At 36.9% G+C, this 26,682-nt stretch overlaps 1 protein-coding gene across 4 annotated transcripts in view; it reads left to right on the top strand.

The window, feature by feature from the left end:
• Positions 1 to 26,682, top strand: part of LOC110199279 (UPF0462 protein C4orf33-like) — a 161,032-nt gene that overhangs the window by 9,165 nt on the left and 125,185 nt on the right. For 3 of the 4 annotated variants that reach the window (XR_013484147.1, XR_002321961.2, XR_013484146.1), the window contains exons 3-8: positions 2,844 to 2,904; positions 8,472 to 8,523; positions 8,634 to 8,833; positions 10,846 to 11,104; positions 18,228 to 18,384; positions 25,024 to 25,139. Coding sequence is in view for 1 of the 4 variants with exons in the window: in XM_020974037.1 (XP_020829696.1) it covers positions 2,844 to 2,904; positions 8,472 to 8,523; positions 8,634 to 8,833; positions 10,846 to 10,963 (431 nt within the window). In the remaining 3 variants the exon portion in view is untranslated. Of the gene's footprint in view, positions 1 to 2,843; positions 2,905 to 8,471; positions 8,524 to 8,633; positions 8,834 to 10,845; positions 11,140 to 18,227; positions 18,385 to 25,023; positions 25,140 to 26,682 lie in introns of those variants that run through there. The other variant, XM_020974037.1, reaches the window with a different exon arrangement.

Raw genomic sequence — 26,682 nt, 5'->3', positions numbered from 1 at the left:
GTGTGAGGTCTGCCAAGCCCTTTTCAGGGCTGCTCATCCACCTTTGGGGTCCTCCTGTCACCCAACTCTCACTTGTGTCTCCAAGAAGCTGTAGCATGTGCATTGGCCACACCCTGGTAAAACCTTCTCAGAAGATGGGATAAACCAAGCTAGAGGTAACAATGGGCCTCAAACCCATTGGGGGTGAAGGGGTTGGCTACCCCAAGCATGTGAAGATCCCCCCCCAATGGGAAGATACAAACAATTTGTTCCAGTGGCCGTGAAAGCAGCTGAAGGAGGTGCTGTGGAATGCTTAGAGCTTGGTCAGACATCGAAGACGCTAAAGTCATCCACTGCATCCCAGGCTGTCACCAGTTGTCTTGACTTTTGTCTTGCCACTGGACTTCAATGTCTCTGGGTAACTTTAAGCAACTCTGCCTCACTCAAATCCAATTTATGTTTGAGTCAAAAGATATCACCCATACCATTTATGTGGACTATTTGTGCCTGAACAGTGGTAGAACCTTCTGAGCTCATATTGGGATAATTAGCCATAATATTCATTAACGTGATGCTGTTTTGGGTCTCTTTCAGCAGGAAGGACAAACAACAACTACAACAACAGAGCACAGTGCCTGTCACATAGTTCTTACTGACTGAGTGATATAATGCTTATACTTTAAGTATTTTAAACTTTGAAACTATGCAAATAGATTAAGAAGTACTAATTATACCACATTATCATGTCTTCCTATTTTACAGAAAATGATCCAGTACTTTAAAAAAAAATTCCAAGCCTTCTGTGTGGAGTGCTTTTATTTGTTTTTAATATAAGCCTGTAATTTCTTTGGGGTGGGGGTACTTCAAATCTGCAAACTCCTTCCACTGAGGCAGAACTCTATCTGTAACTAAAAGTCTAAATGTATTGCCTGGAACACTGGTTTACTTGCTATCACACAGACAGTATATGCTAAAGGCAGGACTTGAACCTAGGTCTTCCTGATTCCAAGGCTGACCGTCTAACTATTACACCAGTTTGGCATTCATGGAGTTTTAAGAATATTTTTTTTGGTGGGGGAGGGGAGAGGGAAAGTGACAAACCGCTTTTAGCCAATAATTATTTTAAAATAATATATATATAAATATATAAAAAATTTATGTATGTGTATATATATACATATAATTTATATATGTGTGTGTGTGTATATATATATATATTTGTGATCCTTAGTAAGAATAGAAGTTACATAGTTCAAAGGTAATAGATGTTAGTTCCCCTTTTTCATATAATTATTTGAAAATAACATATATATGTATATATATATATATATATATATATATTGTGTGTGATCCTTAGTAAGAGTAGAAGTTACATACTTCAAAGATAAGAGACGTTATTTCTCCTTTTTTATATAATTATTTTAAAATAACATATATATATGTATATATGTATATATATGTGTGTGTGTGTGTGCGTGTGCGTGTGTGTGTGTGTGATCCTTAGCAAGAGTAGAAGTTATGTAATTCAAAGGGAAGAGATGTCATTTCTCCTTTACTTCTTATTAGTATTTTTCTTCTCTTCTCTTGGTGATAGATGTTGTCCAGCAAAATTTACCCCTTGAAGTAGATGGTATTTTAGTTATAAGTAATAATATACCAAAAATTCCCTAAAGAAGATATAAAGGTACTACAGTGATTTAAGAGTCCTGCTTATTTCGTCAGTTTAACAAAGTCTTATTAAGTGCCTACTATGTGTCTGGCACTGTACTAGATGCTAGGAAAACGAAGATAACAATTGAAGTGGTGTTTATCCTCACAGAGCTTATATTCTACTGGGGAAAACAATATGTGCTCACATAATATAAAATACAAAGTAATTTTAAAGGGGAAGGTTGAGGAGAAGCACTATTTCTTGAAGGAATCAGCAAAAGTCTGGCACTTGAATTGAACATTTTAATGAAACTGTGATGTCAGTCTATTCTTCCATGGATCACAGTTAAATCATGTAAGGCAGGGAAAAATCTCTCAGCTTTCTGTAATCATTCTACATGCACTGATGGGTGACTTTTCCCTTTGTTGCTTCACTGGTACTCTATTTAAGCTTCCTATATTTACAAAAGCTACTATTTAATTTCAGTATCCACTATGCTCACACAGAAGTCACCTACCAAATCTCTTAAGAATCTCAAGGTGGAATGGTTCTGTACAGGAGACCAGTGTTCTGTTTCCCATCCTACATACTTGTTGATCTTTTATTTGCAAAGTTATTGCCAGAGATTTAAAAAAAATGAAGATAAAAACTCACTTAAAACGGCTCCAGTTTTTTTGTCAATGAATGTGGAAGGGTGAAAAGCAGCAATAATTCCTGCTGGTATTAGAGTTAGTGACTTATGTATAGCCAACAGAATAGTAATTTCATTTATTCAGCAGATATTTATTGAATGCTCACTATGTAAAAAGTACTGTACTAGGTACTTTGAGAGAGAAAAAGATGAGCAAGATACCAATTTTTGCTGCTGAGGTTAGTGAAGTCTTGGGTGGACAAGACAAGTGTGGGAAAAACACTAATACAACATATAGTAAGAGGGATATCATGAGAAGTGCAAATTACTATGTACATGCTGTCTATGTAAAACACTTTGTGAATTTTTAAGCATCATACAAATATGAGTTATTATTATTATACATAGGCCAGTAGTAGGTAAGTCTGAACAAGTAGCCTGAAATGACAGTATGAAGGGTCTTGAATGCCACACTATTAAATGTCATGAATAAATAAACTATACTTTTTAAAGGAAAGAATGAATGGTTTCCTGGTAAAGCACAATCCAATTCCTAAAATACATTATTTTTCTTTTTTAAAGTGGTGGAGGCATTTTTCTTGAATGAGAAAACCCAACATTATATGGAAGTTGAACTTTGCCCGTAAGTATGAAGTCTTCTTATTTGAATGCCATCTCTTTGTCTCTGATGAATTCATTGTTGCCTATATGGAAAGCATGTAGTATGGTCATAGTTAATTCCAATTAATTAGGATCATAGATACAGGATACTTAGAGATCATCCAGTCTAATCCTTTCATTTTAAAGATGAGGAAACTGAAGCCTGGAGAGGTTAAATGACTTACTAAAGGTCCTGCAAATATTAAGTGGCAGAAATGAGATTTGCCACACTACCTTCTCTTCTTTCTATTATTCCCACACACTGCCTGATAGGGGAAGGGAAAATTTAAATTAATGAATTCAAATTAGAACCATAGAACTGTTAGTATGGATTTATTATTTCCCAATAAAACAATAACTTGCTTTATACAACATACATATTCCTAAACTTTTGTGTACAAATTAATTATTTGTGAGTCATTATATTTTAAATGTACAGGGGATCTGGCTTTTAATAGAAATTTGTAGTGAAAATATTTGAAGCACTGATTCATTTGTAGAATTACTTATGAATCACCAATTGAGTTATCTCTATGGTAAATCTGGAATTTTATGTGCTGGGTATTTTAAAATCACAGATACAGGTACATTAAATTAGTTTGATAAAGTGTTTCATTCTAGGGAGCCTGGTTTAATGTGTAGATACAGTTATTTCAAATCAGTATAGCAATTTTTGTACATAGTCACATCTTGACTGCTTGAAAAATATTAGTAGCATCAACCTCATTAAATTATTAAATATTTTAAATAGCCCTGTGCCATCTTGTGTTACATATGGTCTTAACTTTCTTAGAAGACTATTTTTTCACAAATAGAATGGTATAGTAGGTAGAGCAATGGACTTGGAATCAGGAAGACCTGGGTTTTAAGCTTACCTTATATACTCAGGTTCATAGATATAGATTTGGAAGGGACCTTAGAGATTATTACGTTCAACACCCTCATCTTACAGATGGAGAAACTGAGGCCCAGGAAGGGTTAAATGACTTGTCCAAGGTCACATAGATAATAAATGGCAGATTCAGGATATGAACTCAGGTCCTTTTACTCCAGGTTCAGCTCTCTTTACTGTGCTCTTCTGCCTCTCAATTCCTGGCTGTATAATCTTAAGCGTCTCACCTGATCTTTCTGATCCTTAGTTTCCTTATCTGTAAAATTGGGCTAATATCTTTTGCACTTACCTTACAGAGTTGTGAGGATCCAGTTAAAGTGTGTATATAATATAATAGGCAGACTTTAATGAGACATGTAAATGTCAGCTAGCACTAATATTTACAATGCAAAGATACATTATTAATCCAAATGCCACATGAGAGAGATCTTGGTTAAAGAGATTTCAGTTTATTTTATTGTGTACTTAATTGTAAGAATGGCAACTTGGCATAGCGGATAGAGGGTTAACTCTGCAACCAGGAAGACCAGGATCTCAGTCCTGCCTCTGACATATGGTAGCTTTGTGACTCTGGGTAAGTCACTTAACTTCTTAATTCCCCGAGCAACTAGTGTTGGTGTGGGGATTTTCTACACTAGGAGCTCCACACCGAGGAACTCATAGATCTGGGCCAAAAACAGCCAAAACAGTTTAAACTCCTTTGGCACTCTAGCATTGAGTTGTTCAGTTTTCATAGTTAACTATAACTCTCCATGGCTTTCTAGTCTTTCTCTAATTAACACCTAATTGAATACTTTGTACTAGTCTTCAACATGTATGTATTGCTCCCATTACCACTGTGTGTTACAGTTTGTAAAGTGCTTTCCCCACAACTCTTTGAAATGGGGATGGGGTGGGGGTGGAGTTAATTCTGATGCTTATTTTAGAGATGACAAAACTGAGGTTAAGAGAGCTCGTGCTCATAGTCACTCAGCTAAATACTGGAACTAGATCATAAACCTGAGGCTGCTAACTCCCTATTTATTACTTTTTGAACTTTACCATGCTAGGGGCTTGGGGGCAGCTAGGTGATGCAATGGATAGAATGGTGGGCCTGGAGTCAGGAAGACCTGAGTTCAAATGTGACCTTAGACACTTATTAGCTGTGTGTTCCTGGGGCAAGTCAATTAACTCTGTTTGTCTTAGTTTCCTCATTTATAAAATGAGTTGGAGAAGGAAATGCCAACTACTACAGTGTTTTTGTCAGGAAAACTCCAAAAGGGGTCATGAAGAGTTAGACATGACTGAAAGCAACTAAACAACAGAATGCTGGAGGATGAAAATGGAGATGGGGTGAAGATATTAGATGTTTATTCTAGATTGTCAGCTTCATGTTGTCAGACACCAAGTCTTCTTTATGTTGGGCCTCCTTAGCACCTAGTATAGGACTGGGTCAGCTTAAGTGCTTAAGAAATGATGAAATGAAGTGCTAAATTGCACAGTTCCTTATAGATTTAATAGAAAAGCCCCCAAACAATGGGATTATATGAGGATGTGAGAGTGTGTTTGCTTTCAGTAAATTTATTTTATGCCAGCCTTAACTCCTATCAATTTTGTAGTTTACAATTATTTTTGTAACTAGAATGTAGGCCAACCCCACTTCTGTAGTCTAGTTAACCATTTGGACATGGCAGAATAAGAGACTAGTAGAGCATTTCTAACTATCTCCCCATTCTCTGCCCCATTGCCCTGAGGCGGTTTAGGGGTGTAGAGACCCCAAAATACTGTGGTACAAGGAAGAGTTGTCTGGAAAGAATTCATGGATTCAAGCGGTCTTCCAGTCAGCTGGCAAAAAGTTTATTATAATGCTAATATGGTAGGCAGGCTCCTAGGGAACTTTTATAGTGGAAATGATAATGAAAATGGTCAATAAGAAGATAGATATCTCAGGATAAATTAGAGGTAATAAGAGAACACTTAGCTGCCTTTAAAAGGCATTCAGATCACCTGACAAGGATGAACTACATCTTCAGGTACTGAAAGAAACTGGTGAGTGTAATTGTGGAACCACTGTCAGTAATATCTGATGGAAAGATCATGGAAAATTGGAGAGGTACAAGATATGTCCCAATTTTTGGGAAAAGGAAGGGAATATAGCCTGCAAATTAAAGGCCAGGGAGCTTGACTTTAATTCCTGGGAAAATTTTAGAAAGTATCATTGAAAAGATCTGTAGTGAAGATATAAAAAGGGAAACAGTGACTACAAAAAGCCAGCATGGTTTCATCAAGACAAGTTCATGCCAGACAAATAGTATTTCTTTTCTTTTCTTTCCTTTTTTAATTTTTGGACAATATTACTAATGAGATGAGAAGAAAGCTGTAGGTGTAGTTGACAAAGCATTTCATAAAATATCTCTTGTCATTCTTATGGTGAAAATGAAGAGATGTGGACTCTTCTATAATACAATGAGATAGATTCAGAACTAAATGATTTGAAGGATTCATAGAATAGCTAATGGTTACTGTCAATATGGCAGAAGGTCTCTAGTGAAATGTCCCAGAGATCTGTGCTTGGTCCTGTGCTATTTAACATGTTTTATCAATGACTTGGATAAAGGCACAAATGTTCTTCAGATCTGCAAATGATACAAAACTGGGAGGTATCACTAACACACTAGATGACAGGCTCCAAAAATTTCTCAATAGGCTTGAATATCAAACAATATGATAAAATGAAATTCAATAGAAATATAGAATCTTACACTTGGATAAAAGCAACAGCAAAACAACAAACCAACTTTGGAAGTACAGGATGAGGGACAACAGTTTCTCTCAAAAACATCTGAGAGTTTTAGTGGATTGTAAGATCAACAGGAGTCAGCAGTGTGATAAAGGTAGCCAGAAAAGCTAATGCATTCTAGTTCTATATTAAATGAATGATAACTTTCAGTTATAAGGAAATGATACTCCCTCTATACTCTACCCTGGACAGACCACATGTAGAATATTATGTTCAGCCCATACTATAGGTGCCACCCAGGGAACCAACCTTTGTGGAGATGTGATTTGGTAACTGCTTCTGCAGGGACTGACGCAGCTACTGAAGACCCAGAAAAGAAAGTTTTCACCACTAAAGTGCAAGAAGTCCAGAATGTATTTATGGAGATAATATTAATCAAGTGGCATCACCATCTGCTTTGTAGCTTAATCCTAAGGATCATGGAGCATTTCAATCTAATTTACTGCTGAACTCTCCCTTAAGTGTTGTCTTAGCGTATGAGAATTGTGAGCTCCTAGAAAACAGGGACAGTCTTGTTTTTCTGTTTATAGCTCAGCACTTAGCATAGTCCTTTTCACACAGTAAGCTCCTTTTTTTTTTTCTTTTTGGTGAGGCAGTCAGGATTAAGTGACTTGCTCAGGGTCATACATTTAGTAAGTGTTAAGTGTTTGAGGCCAGGATTTGAACTCAGGTCTTGCTGACTCCAAGGCCAGAGCTCTATCCGCTGCTTCATCTAGCTGCCGCTGAACCCATTACCTCTTAAAGTAGCTCATGCTACTTCTGGATAGCTCTAATTGTTAAGGAAGTTTTCCCTTATGTCAAACCTAAATTTTCCTCTTTATAGTTTCCACCCATTGCTTCTAGTTCTGTGTTATGTTTTATTCAAAGCACATGAAAGGCAATATTAGCATAGCACATAACTTTTTTTTTGCATAGGATTGCATTTGTCATAAATTTGTCAGGCTATAGGAAGATACGGCCACTGCTGTATTGTTAGTGGAGCTGTGAATTGGTCCAATCATTCTAGAAAGCTATTTGGAATTTTGTGAAGAAAGGGACTAGGATGTCTACATCCTTGACCCAGAGATTTAATTGCTAGTCATATATCCTAAGGAAGTTAATGACAAAAAGAAAGTCCCCATATACACCAAGATATTTACAACAACACTTTTTGTAGCTGCAAAGAACAAGAAGCAAAGTAGATTTCCATTTATTGGGTAATAACTGCACAAGTTGTGGCACATAAATGTAATGGAATAATACTATGCCATAAGAAATGTTAAATATAGGAATATGGAGAAACATGCGAAGACATAAATTGATTCAAAGTGAGGTAAGCAAACAAGGAAAATAATCTACAGTATAACTGCAACAATGTTTATATAAAGAACAACAAAAGAACAATTGGAACTGAAGCTTCAGAATGATGACCAAACTTGTCCCCAAAGAAGAGTTATGGAAGTGCACCTCCCTCTCTTCTTTGAAGATGTGGAAAACTTCAGGTATAGGACACTACAGATGTCAGGCTTTTTCAGTGTGATAATGAGTTCTGTTGAACTGTCCCCTCACCTTATTAAAAAAATTTTTGTTATAAAAGATGGTTCTCTGGGAAGAAGAGGAGAGATATATTGAAGAATGTAGGTAATTTAAAAACAAAATATATAAAATTTATTGGAAAAGAAATTAATGGACCCCTTGCTCTGAAGCCGGAAAAATTCGAATATGTCATTTTTCAGTAGTCACTTCTCTACTTTCATTGGCTTAATATTTTCATTTTTTTTTGTTTGTTATTGGAAAACTTTGTGACACATATCCGTACATGTTTTTGATACAGAGTAGTGAGAGATATAATTTTGATTTCTTTCTTTAAAGTACTTACAAGGTATTTTTGTTTTGACAGCCATGGACAGCATTTGGTGATTTTACTATTTGGGAGAAGAAAATCTTGGAAAGTAAGTAATCAGGTGCCCAGGAATCGGGCTTTTCAAATATCCAGGTGCTTTCTGTATTGGTGCAAATTTGCCACATTACCTTATTTACATCTTCCATTTTGCTGTTCTAGCGAGAGCTTGCTTTATCATTTGAGGTGTCCAGACATAAGAATACGTGGGAAGGTAAAGCTCATCTTCCTTGGAGTTATTTTCCTCCTGGTGTAGATAAATTTAATTCATTTGCAATACATGGATCAAAAGCTGGAAGAACTTATGAAGCACTTTACCCCATACCACAAGATGAGATAAAAAAGGGACAAGAGCCTGATTTGTAAGTAGAAAATGTATAATTAATTGTATTTGGAGTATGGGATACTGTGATTCCATTGATTTTGGAAGGACAGTGCCCACTTATACTAAGTGCTCACTCTTAAGAGTGAAGGAAAGAAAATTACTTCAAGTGTGTGGTCCAGAAGTACCCTCTGGCTCCTTGGTTAATATACGTTGACATGCTGACTAACACAGGCTCTCTAGTTACTAGCTTCAGCTTTTTCAGACCTTTTCAAGAGCATAAACAGAGTCTCAATGGTGAAGAAAGGAGCTGTTGGCAGGAGGTTTGCTATTTGGACACAGACTCTGATTCATCCCAAAATATATGGCAGTGTTTTCATTCAGTTCTGTCACTTTCCACAATCCCTGTGCCCTCCCTTTTCACCAATTTTGCTTCTAAGTTCTTTCTTCTCTTCTCTTCTTCCTATCCCTAGTGTTTTTTTTTTAAATTCTGTATTCCTCACTTCCTTTATCTTAACTTTCCCCTCTCTTTTACCACTCTGCTCTTCTCTTTGGCCATCCTTTATTCTTCTTTTCCACTCAGTTCTTTAATTTTTCCTTTTATTCAACCACTGTGCTGTTCTATCCTTCTTCTTCATATTCTGCCCATTTTACTCTAAACATGACCGTTGCACAGGTCAGTGTGACTCCATCTAGTCAAGTAAGGAGGGTCAGGGAGCTAGGAATAATTGGTTCAGACATTGAGTTGGTATTTCTTTACCCATGCTATTGTCAGGGCTTGCTTTCTTTTTGCTCCTCTCTCCTTTATCCCCAGATACCTAGACTTCATGTCAGTGATCCACCACTACTAGGATACTCTCTCCTTTTCTATTCCTTTTGCTTCCTCCATGACCGTGGGTTGACCACACCCTATTTGGGCCATTTGACTAATCATATCAATTTGTTAAGGTGGAAGTTACCAATTCTGTTCCTTCTAGTGAGATGTAGGACTGCCAAACCTTATCATCTATTCTGCCTTTGTATTTTAAGGTTCTTTGGCCTTTGCCATTTGCTCTGACTCTATACCCTCCAGACTCTTGGGCATTATCATCTGATTTACTGGTGTAATTTAAGGATTCCTAGGTCCCTAACATCAGCCCTGGGGTCCTTAAGTTGCATCGATAGAACCCTTAGGATTTCTGGGCCTTTCCACCTGCCCTTTAGCTGAACTTTCTTTTATTTATTGTCTCCTCCAATTAGAATGTGAACACCTTGAGAGTAGAGATTGTCTTACTTTTTTTCCCTTTGTGTTCCTAGAGCTTAAGAATACAGGCTTAATAAATACTTTTTCATTCATTCATTCATTCATTCATTCATTCATTCATCCATTCATTCATTCATTCATTCATTCACTTGTTCCAGTCATTAATTACTTAATTCCTCTCTGGCCTGGTACCAGCTGTCATCACTCTTCTACTCTTCTCCATAGTAGTTACAACTGATGGGAGGCGTGGCCCATATACAAAGGTATTTATTTGCACCTCTGGTCAAGATAGAGTAGGTAATAAAGCAATTTTTCAGAGCACAGCTGCTGCACTGGTACATGGAAGGAAATCTATTTTTCCTTTTTTTTTTTTCATAAGTCTATGGTGGAACCTTTGTAACAGTCCATTATTCTGCCTGAAAAGGGAAGAACTAAGTCTCAGACTTGATAATGCAGGGTGGTATGTGGAGCTGAAACTTTTTAGAATAGCTTCTTAAATTTCGGTAATGAAAACAATGGCAACAAAATTTGACTCCTTCCAATATTTGAAAAGGACATGTGAGTGTCTTTGTTTAAAGCTATATACGAATGAAAGGTATTTTCAAGACATTGACTGTTAAACCATGAGAGGGTGTTTTCAGATCAAGAGAAGTTGTTCCTTTATGATACTGTCTACTTTGGAGTTCCTTAAAATAGAAAACTGACACATAAAAGATCTGACAAAACAGAATAAATTCTCCTTCAAGACAGCTATTTTCCCCAGATTTAAAATCTGTTTCAACTCCCACTCCATTTTCTTTTCCTTTTAGCCATCATCTGGAATACTTCAAGTCTTTTAGTTTGAATACAATTTTTGGAGAGGAGTGGAAACAGCCCGAATCAGACCTTTGGATGTCACAGAAGCCTACTGCAGAGGAGAATAAATAATTTCATTTCTGTTTTCTGCCTTCTTGAAAAATCAACAAATTACAAGCTGCAACCTCTTAAAGGAAACTGAACATTTGAACAATACATATTTGCAAAGATGATTTTGAAAAGTGAGTTTTTCAAAAGCTACATGACAAACAGGTTAGTGCTCAAGATAATAAAATGCTTGTGAATGATCTTGTCTACAAGTAAATCATTTCCTGGAGGCGAACATCCAAGAAGTCATCATGTCATTGACCTAACAGGCAATTTCCCTGCCACTTATCTAAGCATTTCTAGCATATCTGCCTCCATAAACTCTGGGTTAGCCAATTCTCCATTCCTTAGTCCCTCTCCATCAATTTGAGGTCTCTTTGTCCTTTTTAATTCAATTAGATTCAACAAACTTTTGTTAAATGCTAGCTGTGGTGATAGCAGCTAGATGACACAATGGATTGAGAGCTGGGCCTGGAGTCAGGAAGACCTGATATCTGACCATAGACATGTTCTAACCAAGTGACCTTGGGCAAGTCACTTAACCCTCTTTACCTCAGTTCCCTCATCTGTAAAATGATCTGGAGAAGGAAATGCAAACTACTCTAGTATCTTTGCCAAGAGAACCCAAAAGGGGAACACAAACAGTCAGATAAGGCTGAAAAGACTGAATAACAACTGTGATGACTAGATGTAAAACAAAGCAGTACTTGCCCTCTAGGATTATACATTCCCCTTGAGGGATAGAACATAGCATATAAATAAGTAAATACAAAGTATATGTAGTTAAAATTCTAGAGGGTATGCTTGTTAAATAAATGAATGAGAAGAAAGCAATAATAATGAGGGTCTGGCGAATTAGGACAGGCCTCATGTCAGAGGTGATTCTGAACTGTGCTTTGAGAAAAACTGAGGATTCAAAGAATTGGAGGTGAGGCAAGATTTCATTTATGTAGCCTCACATGTCTATCTGCTCTTTGAGCTGGTGGGAATAGGATCATTGATTTAGATGGGCAAGCCCTTTTCCCAACATGCCAGCTGTGCATTATAGTATGGATAATAGAAATATTTCAGTGAGACCAATTTAAACAAGAAATCTAATTAGAAATGAGGGATTAGGATATGAATTGATTTGTTTATTTAATATGCAATTGTACAAAGAGGCCTTTAATAATGTTTCTGTTGGGTTCAAAATATAAGGAAATGTGAAAAATCTATGATATTGTCAGCAAAGAGGGACTCAAAATGTGGGAACTCCCTCCACTGATTTGAAGCCAGATTGCAATCCACCTATGAATTAGTAGATAAGTCCATGAGGGTTGCAAGAAGCACAGGGAGGTTAAATGAATTGTTTAGGGTCACATAGCAAGTAAATATCAGTGACAGTATTTGAACCTAGGTTTTTCTAACTCTAGACCCAACACTCTGTCTATTATGTCATACTACCAAAATATCAACTGGAAATTCATTGAAGAAAATAACTTGGAACATTAATCTTGGTGTTCCCCTGAATTTTCACTTGCATAAACCCTTCTCACCTATCCTTTAATCACTGAATGGGTGTTGTCTCAAATAAATTGAGACCTGGTAAAGACCTTAGCTTAAAAAAAGGCCAAGGTCTACCACTTCCTCTGGACCATCACCAGTAGTCCTGTTTTATGTCTTGTCACTAGACTCCAAATGACAGTAAGGCTGATGATTTTGCACGTCCTGCCTCCCTTAAATTCAATTCACTTGCAAGTCAAGACATTACCCTCCTGATGTCATTGGTCCTCTTCAAGACCAAAGGACAAACAACAACAACAATTCATAAACTCTGCTCCTTTCTATAGTCTCATTTGTGTTACTGAAATATGGTTTTCTTAGCCTGTTGAACAAGCCAATCAGTGTTCAGTGTTTAAATTATGAGCTTTAAGAGATGACTACCTGAGAGACTTACATTGGGAAAATAATTGAGATTTACTGGAAGGATACACAAGAAGAAATGTCAATCAATAGCTCTTTGTGCTATTAGATGAATCTAGACCATGTTGTGAACAGGGTGTCCAATCAATCTGTTCACCTCTTCACTGACTACTGGGGATATGGTGGCCCCCACTGGTTAACAACAAGGATAGCATCTCATGTACTGAGTGTTTGGAGGCTCTTCCTGTCAGGAAAGGACAGAAAAGTACTGGAGAGAAAAGTCCTGGTAGTGATTTCATGACCTTTGCTAGGATAGTCTTGTGTTAAAAAAAGCCTCAAAGGGAAGCATGGGAGCTAGGAGAAACTTACAAAGTAAGAAATGTGATTTTCCAAGAGATAATACTGGAAAAGACATTTAAGTAGAAAAGCAAAACACAGGTAGTTAATGGAATTAGCCCAGTGACACAAGGATATGCTCCACAGTGGCTTATCAGTGAATATTTTCTTCCATTTAAACAATGTTGGTCCTTTACCTGTAATGAAATAAATGCCAAATTCCTATTGAAGGAGATATAACTGTCTTGGGTGTATGCATACCACAGGGAGAGGTAATTAAATATCTCAGATAAGCTTAGAATTTACAAAAACAGCAACTGTCTTGGCTTTTCAGTTAATGTACTAACCAGTTCTTTTCAGTATCCTGGGCTGTCAGGATACTTATTTGGCTACAACTTTTAAGACATGTCTATTTATCATGGAATAAACAAAGAAATTATTTTTAAAATGTATATAAATCTTTTTAATTTTAAAAAAATTTGCAGTTTAGTACCCTGGCTGGTAGAAAAAAGCACTAATCTTACAGACCAAAAAACTCCTTCAAATAAATATTGTAACGATTAGCTTTTAAATGCAATTAAGAGCACATTTAAGATGTTTGTGACTATAGAAGGATAGGTATTTTTATATGAAACTATTCTTTTTAAAAAATTTGTGTGTAAGTAGATCAATTTTGGTTCTTTAGAAATCAAATCCATTAGTGAGGTATCCCTAAACAATACCACAGGCACCCACCTCCAAGTAAGAGGGCAGTTGTATTTAGCAGCTGTAACAAATTTCTACTTTAACTAAATAGCACCAGGAAAGAATAATGCTCCTTTGTTTTAAATATGCATAAGTGAATTTCCTTTTAGGATTTTGAGTGGTTTACTACAGGTACTGTGCAGATTCTCTTGCTGCCTAAATAGATTACTCAGCACATGTAAATGAATAGGGATAAGAATGGTGTTTACTCAGTTGTGTTCTCATGCATTTTTCTTCCTCTTCTAAAGTAGAGTGTGCCACAGAACAGAGGGAACTTGATTTATAGTTCTCTCTATCGTAGTTATCTCTAGTTTAAGTATACCTGACATGATAAAAATACAAATGCTCAGCATGTCATGATTCTACTTCCCACCCCAATAGCAAGGATAATTTCAAAATGAGAGAGAGAGAGAGAGAGAGAGAGAGAGAGAGAGAGAGTGAGTGTGTGTTAGGATGTGGGTAGAGGAAAGAAGTAATAGGATTTTTTTTTTGTGAAGAACATAAAATAGCTATGGATCTGATGAAACACTTGCCTCAGACACTTAAAGTCCCTGGAAAAGGAAAATCTTCTGAAAATCTTCTCTCTGTGTGTTTATAGTTTTTCCTTTTTCTGTCTTTTTCCCCTTCTCTTCTCAAGAGAAAGGAAGTAATGTTAAGTGGCAGAAATGTTAAAGTTGATCGGGCAAGCCTGGCTTGGAGAGATGGAAGGAAGTTTTTAGAAGTCTGAAGTTTGTAGTTTTCCAGACTTATCCTAATAGTTTAATCAGGTATCCAAAATCTATAAGGGCAACCAATTGATCAGTCAATGAACATTTATTAACCACTTACTGTATGCAAGGCACTTCACTAAGGGCTGGGGATACAAAAAGAGGGAAAAGACAGTTCCTGCACTCAAGGAGCTTGCAATGTAATTGGGGCCAATTTTAGTAGTATTTGGGCTGCTGCTAATAATAATAGCTAGCATTTATATGGCACTTTAAGGTTCGCAAAGTATTTCACAAATGTGATTTCATTTTATTTATCCTCACATCTTTGGGAAGAAGGTGTTTTGTTATCCATGTTTAACAGAGAAGGAAACTGAAGCAGACAGATAAACTGACTTGCTCGGAGTCACACAACTTAGTAAATGTCTGAGGCAGGATTTCAACTCAGGTTTTCCTGATTCCAGATCCAGGACTTCTTTTTTCTATTTTGTCTTAGCCCCTTGTATTTTGGTGTTTCAAAAGAGAGCACCTGGCTTAGTCACCTCATTGGTGACAGCTCAAATCTTAATTCAGATCCTGTTCTTCTTGCCTTGTCTGGTATTGCCCTTCTCCCATTCCATAAGGCATCAGACCTGTGATTTCATTATTATAGGGAAAACCCTGGGTGAGTCCTAGAACAATTGCAATGCAGGCAATATGTATTTATTTTGATATTTAGCTTTTCATACCTCCTACTCCCCCCCCATACATTCTTTTATTGAACTGCTGCCTCCTTTTCCAGCAGTTCCGGCACCAAGTTGGCTCACGCTTCCAGCCCAGCTCAGATCCAGCCCAAACCCAAACTTTCCCAATCCATCAAAAACTCTGATTTCCTCAGTGCTTTTTTTTTTAGCAGCCTTCACAATGGCATTTTATTTTTATTTTACATTTTGTCTTTTGTGATAACATATCTTATTTTAAATGGTTTTTTTTAATGTGTTCCTCTTATTCTGAGTGCTTTCTCTCCATTTGAATTCTTTCTTGCTGGGCCTGGAGTCAGGAAGACCTCAGTTCAAATCTAACCTCAGTTCCTCAACTGTGAAATCAGCTGGAGAAGGAAATGGCAAACCACTCCAGTATCTTTGTCAAGAAAACTCCAAATGGGGTCCAGAAGAGTTGGACACAACTGGAATGACTGAACAACAACCACAAATCAACAAAGCCTTAGTTGGACACATATGATATTTTTTAATATCACAATCATTCATAAATGCCACTCTAACCCCCTCAGTACTAAATGCCTTCTCAATAGCAAATATCATAACATCTAAGTAAAGGAAATAGTATCTAACTTAAAGAAAAAAAACTAATTAACTTTGAAATATTTATAATATTTACAGAGTAAATAAAAAGTAATTTCTGTAGTGGAGAGCACTACTGAGAAGGCATTTATCAATGCAGTGTTTTTTAAAAAGACAAAATATGGTGGTTAAATTATAATATGAAGGAATCTGGTGTTCATAGTGGAAAGAACAATGGAATAGTTTGTTTTTGTTTTTTCAAAATATGAACAACTCATTTGTGGATGGTGTCAGTGCCTTCTGATGGCACACCCACATGCATGGGTTCCCAAAGTGAGAGATACTGCCCTCTGGGGGACGCTGGAATGATCAGGGAGGTGTAGGGGGGCGGTAGTAGCCTCAGGTCAATTGGGGGGCATTGAATAAAAATAAGGGGGCAGTAGAAGCATAAGGAAGGAAGAGAAGAAAATTTGAAAAACCATTTGTACATATTTCATTTGTTGTATAACAGAGTTAAAGTTGTAGTTACTACATTATTTTCCAGAAATACACAAAATACAAGTTATAACCTATCAGTGGTCAAGTCCACCAACAGGTCTTAACAAGCAAGTGTTGGCAGGTGAGTGTGTCACGTGTTGTTGGGAAGTCCAGCATACATCAACAGAAATACATGCTTGTAATGACCTGTTTACAATATGATACTATATGGTCGCATGATGCAATATTGCATCATCAAAATTTCAATACAGGAAAACCCCACAAATTTACAATAAATTATTAAATTTAAGATGTGTTTTTAAAAATAATATTTTACATTTTTTTGAAATAAATTTTTTAAAAAGTTAAAAGGTTAAGGGAAGTAGATTTCCACAGAACGCTGAATAATTTTTTTTTTTTGAAAAGGGAGTGGTAGGCCAAATAAGTTTGGGAACTTTTGTACTAGAGGAAGAGATATTCCTGTGTTTGGAATACTCAGTCATCATGAATTTATTAAGAGTTTACTATATACCAGATATTCTCCTAAGCACTGTGGGTACAACAAAAGTAAAACCAGTCCTTGCCCTCAAGGAACTTACATTCAAATAAGGAAGACAACATATAATGAAATAGATCCATACAAGGTACACAGAGTAGCTAGAAGAGGGAAAGGCTTTAGCAGCTGGGGGACACAGAAATGACTTCTGCAGAAGGTGACTAGAACTTAAGACACTTGAGTTTGAGTTCTAGCTTGGCTGCTAACTACTGGTGGGCAAGTCACAACCTAACTGACCTTCAGTTTCCTCAACAGTGAAATGATTTGAACCAGATAATCTCCAAGGTCTTCTGTGGACAGATGGATTGGTATTCATGCTAAAAACACAATAACCATATGCCCCTCTCCCCACTACCCTAGTCCTTAGGCATTCATTAATTCCTTTCCCAAACATCTGTGGGTTATAAAAATGTACATTTTGTGGTATTTATAAAGCATCCTCTCTTCTTGTTCTATATGCCTTAATATCACAGAGGAAAGAACTGATACTATGATACAACACTTGGCTGTACTATCACAAAAGAGTTTAAGATGATTTAGAACTAATAGTCCCAAAGGGTAACAGACTACCTTGGGAAGCAATGGGCTGCTCATCTCTAGTTGATCTTTGGGCAGATGCTGGATGACCAGGGATGTTGTAGCCAGGATCCTTCTTTCAGATATGGGTTAGAATAAATGGCCACAGAAAGCTCTTCTCACTGTGAGATTCTGTGATCTGGTTCACTTATTTATAGAATAAGCCATCCCAGCAATTCATACTGCTTATTACAACATCTACAAATAGTTAAAACTAGCCCTTTGAGTAATGATTTGCTGATAAGACACCCGGGTTCAATTACTAATTGCCTAATTTGAATTTTACTTACAATGATGTTTAAACCAAATATTGATTTAACACAGTGACTCATGATTCCAGTGTTCTGTATATAAACATAAATATCATTTTTTATGGCAGCTGTCTGGAAATTTTCCTTTCATATTTATGAAAGTAAAGCATGAAGACTTTTCAGTGAATGTTGTTTGGTGATGTCTATAATTACATCAGATTTAAAGTCTCAACTGATTGCATGTGACCTACGTGAGTTAGTAAATAGTGTCTATAAATCAGATATTGCAATCTCACACAAAGTTTCTGAACTTTGATTCAGAAAATACAAAATGGGGTTCAAGGGTCCTGGTAAACAAATAGGGGAATCACTGAAAGGCAGAACATTTATGACATGTCCAAAGCCACACAGAATGATAATCAGCAGATGAAGAAGATAATCCATTGGTTTTTTTTTTTCCAGAACTAATAGTCTTGGAGCTGATTTTCCCCAGTGTTTTAGGAAGGCACCTTCATTCATCAACTGAAATGCTGTATGAAGTTGTATTGGAGCCAAGTTATAATGCAAATAAATGATTAAGTCAACTGTGAATTTTGATCATACATATGATATAACTAAGGTAAACGGTCTTGTAAAGCCCTGTAATTATAGGCCCCTATATGTATTCTGTTGTGGTAATCTATGAGGTTAACTATAGGCCAAGCCAGCTACTCTTTTACCCACTTAACCATTAAAGTGTATAAAGTCCCAAGGCATAGATACAACTTCAGAAAAAGAATACTATCAACCATGAATTCAAAGAGATTAAGCCAGTCCTGGTATTGTTATTTTGTCCATGGTGCCTTTTGTAAGCTACATAGTCCCAGAACATGTATTTTCCAAACTAGAAGGTGTCAGGAGGCCAAAGGAAGCCATGCCTTATGCTCATTGAGATTGGCCAGCAGTGTAATGGGTATACTTGTGGGTATCACCGAATAAAAGTAGAAGCAAGAGCACATGTCTGCAATTCATTATGTTTTTTCCTCCTGAAAGAAATCGTAGTGCTTACTATGACACAGATCTCAAAGAGGTAAGGGGAACTGTTAAACCCATTCAACTTGGTGAATCTATACATTCAGAGGTCAGAAAGTAGTTTAGTTTTGCTGGTATATAGAGTATGACTAAAGTAGGAACATGAAATTAGACTAGAACTGTAGGGTATCCTAGATTACAGAGGGCCTTGAACATCAGGGAGAAGAATTTAAAGATAACTAGGTAGGCAGTGGGCAGTGGATAGAGTATGAGGTCTGGAGTCAGGAAAACCTGAGTTAAAATCCAACCTCATGCATCCACAGAGCCTTGCTAGCTCTGTGACCCTGGGCTAGTCACTTGATCCTATTCACTTCAGTTTCTATATCTGTAAAATGAGCTGGAGAAGGAAATGGCAAACCACTCCAGTATCTTTGCCAATAGAACTCACAAAAGGGGTCATGAAGAGTTGGACATGGCTGAAAATTACTAAACAACAAGGTAGGCAATAAGGAGTTAGTGAAGATTTTCTTTTTCTTTCTTTTTTCCTTCCTTTTTTAAAAGCAGAATACATAACATGGAGGGAGAGGGTAAGGGGGAAGGTAGAAAGACTGGCTTGGAGACTTTTGCAATAGAACAAGAAGGGAATAATGAAGGTTTACTCAAAGGTGATTGCATCAATGACAAAAAAGGATGGACATGAGAGATATTATGGAGACAGAATTGGTATGACTTGGTAAATGATTGTATCTAACAGATGAGGGAAAGGAAAGAATTGAAATTAGCTCCAGGGTTATGAACATAAAAGGCTGAATGAGTTGTGATGGCATAGATAGAAATAATGAAGTGAGAAGGTTTAGGAGAAGAGTAAAATTAATTTTTAACTTGTTGAGTTTGACAATAGATAGACAGAGATAACCTGTATGCAGTTGGAATGCTGGTCTAAGTTCAAAAGAGAGGCCAGGACTAGTGATGTATCTGTGAGTAATCAGGATTAAGTGATATTTGAAGCCATATGGCTTCAAGTGGATGGGCTTGCCAAAGGGAAAAGTAAAATCAAATACTTTTGAGTCCTTTTTTGTTTGTTTTATTAAGAAAGTCAATGAACTATGGGGCCTGTTTGGCATTCAATTGTGGGTTTTGGTTTTTTTTTTGCTTTTAGGCAATTGGGGTTAAGTGACTTGCCCAGGGTCACACAGCTAGTAAGTGTTATGTGTCCGAGGCTGGATTTGAACTCAGGTCCTTCTGAATTGAGGGTGGTACTATATCCACTGTGCCACCTAGCTGTCCAATTGTGTTTTAAAAAGGATCTGATAATAGCAGCATCTTTGAGAATTTTAATTCCAAAATATGTGGTTACTTAACATTTGGAGCTACCATTTGTCTTAGGAAATGCAGTTTTTGAAACAAAGGAAATGTTCACTTGAGGAAATCACCCAGGAGGTTGCCTGAAGCCAAGTGAAAAAAAAAATAGGCTCGGTAAAACAAGATATATGACACCTGAAATTTCATTTTTTTTCAAACCTAAGACTGCTAGATAGAATGTCTGTTGACTTATTGTTGTTCACTGTAATGATTGATGATTCCTTTACTCTGGTTTACTAGAAAGATCGGCAATCCCAATGTTCATATTTCTATGATTTGAACTTGATGGATGGATGAAATTTGGTGTGATGACTTTAGCTTTCATTTTGTTCTTACAGATGAAGTGTCTGACAGGTAGACAGCTAGGTGGGCCAACTTTTCATGTCATGCCAAAAATGATTCAGTTTATGACACAGAGTAACCCATAAAGGTCAATTTGGTGCTTTCTGATTCTATTTCTTTTTCTATCCATTTATAAAAGTCGGTGGTGCCCATAATTATCTATTGATGGGGAGGTTTTCTAAATGTCCTCTATTTGCAGATGATATTGAACTAATTTCTTTGAGGGCTAGAAGACTCCAAAATTTATTCAGTTAAATCCATAGATTTGAAAAATCCTACAAGTAGTTATTATTTCTATTGTCCTGTGGGAGGGCACTTCTGGACTTCATCATGGTCATCAGAAATTCACCATCCTACATATCAGCTCTGAAAATCTCATCTCTTCAGTACTCCTTGCCCTTGGGACCCCTTTCTCCCTCTGACTAGATAGTATGGAGGGTAGACATCAAAGAATGCCTTCTAGAGCTTCCATTTAAGGAGAGCTTCTAAGGTAGCTATCACATTGTTTCCCATCCAAGTATACTTCTCATCCAAGATATACATCATCATGGCCCTTTGCTGAGTCCCTTTTCCCATCTGCTGTCCCTCACTCCCTGTCCCTTTCAGCCTCCTGTGGAGTGGTCCTTTGTATTTGAATTTTCACTATTTGTAATTATAATTGTGAAAAAAAAATATGGTAAATGGTTGCAACCCATTGGAAATATGCAATGCGAATTTGAATAATGTGATCACCTCACAGGATCCGCTGTTTGCACTAATTGGGACTTTGCTATACATTAGATAGAGGTTTCAGATGGGCAGTGACTAAGGCATTAGAACTGATTAGGAGGAAAGAACCAGGATGATTTCCATTTTAGGATCATAGATATGGAACTGACAGGGACCATAGAGGTAATCTATTTCAACTTCCTTATTTTATAGATGACAAAACTGAGGTCCTGGGAGGTTAAATCATTTGTAATAAGAATAGGCAGGAACAGAGGTGTAATTTGGATCTATCTCTCCATGCTCTTCCTTCTATGCCGTAATATGGGAAACTGTAGGATAAGTCCTCACACTACCTGTCTAGACCCAATTATCCCAAGCTCTTCACTGCCCCTGAAAGCCTATCTGTATAACACTATTATTCTCCCAGTGATACTATTATGGCCACAAACCATGAAACACCATGACTTCAGAAGAACTAGAATTTTAGGTGAACCAAAGAGCAATAGAAAGGTGCATGATTGATCTCAGTAGGCTACCATTTATTGATAACAATGATTTGTATGTGAGAAATGCCATAAAACATCAACAAAGAAATTTATGACTGGAAAAGGGGAGGTGGGCTAACTAGGCAGTGAGGGTAGAGGATAATAGATAATCTAAATTATGTAATGGTATTCATGACATATAAAAAGCAAAACAAAACAGGAACAAAAACAAAAAAAGCCTTCTATCATATTAATGCAATCCTCTAGGGAGGATTTTCGGAAAGACATAGTCAACAATTTCACATGACGGTGAGGGATTGGAGGAGTTACAATTTATGCTGGTATAAGAGGTCCATACCAATGAGATGAAGGTTCTATCTAAATATAAAAGAAGTACACCCCAAAGTAGTCTATTTCAAGAGATTTCTTATAAGTGGACAATGAGGTGAGCATAATGGATTGAATACTTGACATGGAGTCAGGATGGCTTGGGTTCCATTTAGATTTCTGACACTTCCTAATTATTTGAACATAGGCAAGGTGTTTAAACTCTCTGAGTCCTACTTTCCTTATTGGGAAAAATAGGGATAATAACACCTATAGTTCTTATCTCAAAGGGATATTGTGAGGCTCAGATAAGATAATGTAAGATACTTTTAAAACCTTAAAGTAGAATATAAATATCAGCTATTATTATTAGGAAATGAGCAAATGATATAATTGTTCATTAAAAACTGTTCTGTCTGACTCTGTACCAACCAGAAAGTTCTAGTGTGTAGGGTTTCGGATATCCTCCAGTAGAAATTTGAATCTAGCAACTAGGCCTAGTTAGGAAACTTCCCAGGATCAATATCAAGGGAACTCTACCCTCAAAGCAAATATTTTTTCTGGTGAAGAGATTCTTTGTTCTGAGGAATCAAAGGCTAATATCACATTTCCATACTTAATCAATGATCTGTCTTATTTTTATAAGCATGGTAACATAATTGCTTATCTGCAAAAAAGTTAATCCATTTGCTATGACCAAAACAAATTGCTTTCAAAGTTTATTTTAAAATTCAGTTCCCCCCCCCCCATGCAGTTGACCTGTGTTATATTTGTTGTTTTTAGGTTTGGGAAATGAATTTTGCATAGTGAAATGGCTTTTGTTTGCCAAATAATTTTCCCCTTATTGAATATCTTGCTCCCTATCCCAAAAATCTAAGTATTTTTCATATGTACTTTCTTCAAAATAACTTCTATGGCTCCTGGATTGTGAGTGTAGACTCAGTGGTGGGCAGACTAAATGAATCTGAGGAAGGAAAGCAAGGGAAACACTGTAAAACACTAATTGAGGGATGATGAGTTCACTTCTAAATTAATTCATTTGATTATTAAAAATGGTTATTGAATCAATGAACCAAATAATAAGAATTTGTGGAAAGTTTGCATGGGCTCAGGATTGTGCTCCACACTAGGAAGTCATTCAAAGGAAAAGTTTGACATAGTAGGGTGATATAGTAAGAGAGGAATATTAGACCGACAGCCAAGAGATCTGGGTTCCAATCTCTTGTTACTTGTTACCTAGTGAGTTTGGATAAGTCATTCCCCTTTGTACCTCAGTTTCCTGACCTGAAAAAAAAGAGGAGTTTGGATTATTTGATTTCTAAGTTTTCTTGATCTAAGTCTTGTGATCCTATAGTCCCTACTCTTAAAGAGTTTGCAAATCTGACATAACATGACATAACACAGCATAGCGTAGCATACATAACATGAAAGAATTAGAGTACAATAATATTTGATATATGCCTAAACACGAAATTCTGTAAACACCAGTATAGGATAGAGGAATCAAGAAAGGATTCCTTAGCAGTCCTTTAGTGGGAAGGGGTAGGACTTATTCTGTACCTGAAAGGATGGATAAGAATTGAATAAACAAAGTAAAAAGAAGGAAAACATGAGATGGGAAAAACTGATTGATTGAAAAGTAAGAAGGAAGGAAACTTTTATTAAGCACTTATTTTGTGCCATTGTGTTAAGTGCTTTACAAATATCTCATGTGATCCTCATGACAAATTTTCTAGGAGATAGGTGTTGTTATTATACCCATCCTACAGTTGAAGAAACTGAGGTGGACAGGTTAAGTGACTTGCCCAGGGTCATATAGTAAATGTTTGAGGTCAGAGATGAACTTAGTTCTTCCTGTCTTTAGGCCTAGACAGTTACCCACTGCACCATCTAGCTTGATGTGAGAATGTGCTTGATGTGAGAGAGCCCAGTAGGATGAGTAAAGTAATTGGGGAGTAGTGGGAAATAAAGTTTGATAAGCAGTGTAGGGTCAAATTATCATTAATTTCATATTTATTGAGAGGTAACTTTGTTCATTTACCTGCCCTAGGAGTTAAGGGGAAAACAAAGCAAATGCGTTAGTTAATTCGGTTCAAGTTACTAAACCCTATGCCCAAAGCAGTGTGCTTGATGCTGGAGTTACAAGGATGAAAAATGCCACAATCCTTGGCCTCAAGGAGTTTACTCTAGAAGAGGGGATACACTGCATATACCTGTGACATGCAGTGAAGGTTAGGCATTAGCTATACACACACACACACACACACACACACACACACACACACACACACACACACATATATATATATATATATATATATATATATATATATATATATATATATATATATATATATATATATATATATATATATATATGTATATATATATATATATATATATATATATATTGGCTCCTTCCTTTTCTGTACATTAGGCAGCTAGGAGTCACAGGGGTATAGAGTGTTAGACCTGGAGTCAGAAAAACCTGAGCTCAAATTCTGTCTCAGACACTAGCTGTGTGACCCTGAGCAAATCACTTAACTTCTCTAGTTTCTTCCTGTAAAATGGAGATAATAATAACCCTGCCTCATAGGGTTGTAAGAATAAAATGAGACAATATTTATAACATACTTTGTAAATATTAAGGAACTACATAAACTCTTCTTTCTTTCCTCTTCCTCCTCTTTCTCCTTCTCCTCCTTCCCCTCTTCCCCCTCCTTCTCCTCCTCCCCCTCCTTCTCCTTCCCCTCCTCCCCCTCTTTCTCTTCCCTCTCCTCCCCCTCCTTTTCCTCCTCCTCCCCTTTCTTCTTCTTCTTCTTCTTCTTCTTCTTCTTCTTCTTCTTCTTCTTCTTCTTTCTTCTTCTTCTTCTTCTTCTTCTTTCTTCTTCTTCCTTTTCTCCTCCTCCTTCTCTCCCTCCTTCTTTTCATCCTCCTCCTTCTTCTCTTTCTCCTCCTTCACCATAGTCTTTGTCATCTTTGTAGTCTTTGTCTTCATTTCTTTTCTTTTCTTTTTCTTCCAGAAAGCGGTGACCTGCAAGCAATTAATCTACTGGGAGTATAGTACATATTTTGGCCATCAAGTGGTGCTACCCTTGGGCCACCAAGTCTGACTGTTAAGAGGGCACTTAATCCACAGGTACAGTTTTTCCTTATGGCTGAAATTCTCAACCACTCACCAGTTAGTGCTCTAATTACAGACAATCCAGTCTGGGGTCCTATGTAGATCTCTGATTCTAAAAGTATGAATTGAAATACATTCAAAATTACCCCACAGAGGAAATCCTCTCATTTCTGCCCTGAGCCCCAGTTTCTTATGTTGGTATTCTGTCCTTTTCATTCAATCTCATTTGTGGGAGTTGCCAACTATAAATGGTATCATAAAAATCAGACCATAAAGAGTTTGGGGCAACAAGATAAACTTATCTTCCCCAACTCTTCCTCCTAGCCAGTAGAACAGAAGAAAAATTTGGGAAGTTCCATAAGTTGTAGGAATTTCATTGACAACTGCTCTGAAGAAAGAAGCAGGGGAGGTGGGGCAGGAAATGCTGGAATTAGTACCTCTTGATCTCACCATAGTTGAGTCACAGCATGGTCCATATTCAATCTGATCTCTTCCGGCTTATCTTTACTTCATATAATTCTGTATGTGCCAGGTCTGAGATGCTCCTTGTCTCTTCATAGCTCCCCATGGTTCTCCTGGATTGCTTCCTTTTTTTCTGTCCTGCTCAGCTGCAGAGATAGTACCTGTGGGGCACCTCCTTAGTTTCAGCTGCTTTAAAGGAAAATCTAAAATGAAATGCAGAATGTCATCTCTTTTCTGCCTGAGGCCCATGAAACTCCAGCTGACATAAACTTAAGCATTCTAAGAAATGTCTGACAATGCATTTCCAGGTTCCCTGTACCTTTTTCATCCTTTACCCTGGTCACTTCTGGGAGATTTTGAAAAGAACTATTCTATACAAATAAGCTGCTAGGTGATGTGGTGGATAGAATACTGGACCTGGAGTCAGGAAGACCTGGCCTGAAATCCAGCCTCAGACACTTAATAGCTGTATGACCCTGGGTAAGTCACTTAACCTCAGCTTGCCTCAGTTTCCTTATCTGTAAAATGGGGATAACAACACCTACCTCCCAGGATTGTTATTGTTATCTCATTATCAAATGAGATAATATTTGTAAAGTACTTTGCACTTAAAGTACTATATAAATGCTATCTATTATTATTGTTAAATAAGTTTGAATTACAATATAAATATAAATCTGTGTATATCATATATATTTATTAATTTGAATAGAGAAAGATCATTTTCAGTTTAGGGGAAGGGAATCAAGGAAGGATTCAAATAGGAAATGGATCTTGAACTAGTGTTTGAACAAAGAAAAGATTTCGACTAATAGAAACACATAAGTCTGTTCTAGGCTTGATGAGCAGCCTCCATAAATGCATGGAGGTGATTAAAAAGCTAGATTGAATGGAAGAGCAGCAAATAGTTCAATATACAGGGAATTTAAGTATGTGAAGGGTAATAAGGTGGCATACATTGTTTGGGTAGGTTGGGCAAAGATTGTAAAGGAAGCTGAAGAGCCAGATTGAGGACTTTGTATTTTGTATTAGAAGCAAAAGAGAGCCACTCAAGGATTTTTTTTTGGGGGGGGATGATGACATGTCCGAACCTATG

The sequence above is a fragment of the Phascolarctos cinereus genome, unplaced genomic scaffold, assembly GCF_003287225.1.
Source record: "Phascolarctos cinereus isolate Bilbo 61053 unplaced genomic scaffold, phaCin_HiC Scaffold_9;HRSCAF=440, whole genome shotgun sequence".
NCBI classification, from domain to species: domain Eukaryota; kingdom Metazoa; phylum Chordata; class Mammalia; order Diprotodontia; family Phascolarctidae; genus Phascolarctos; species Phascolarctos cinereus.
The sequence above is the reverse complement of the archived record's forward strand: the minus strand, read 5'-3'. Positions and strand labels throughout refer to the sequence as shown.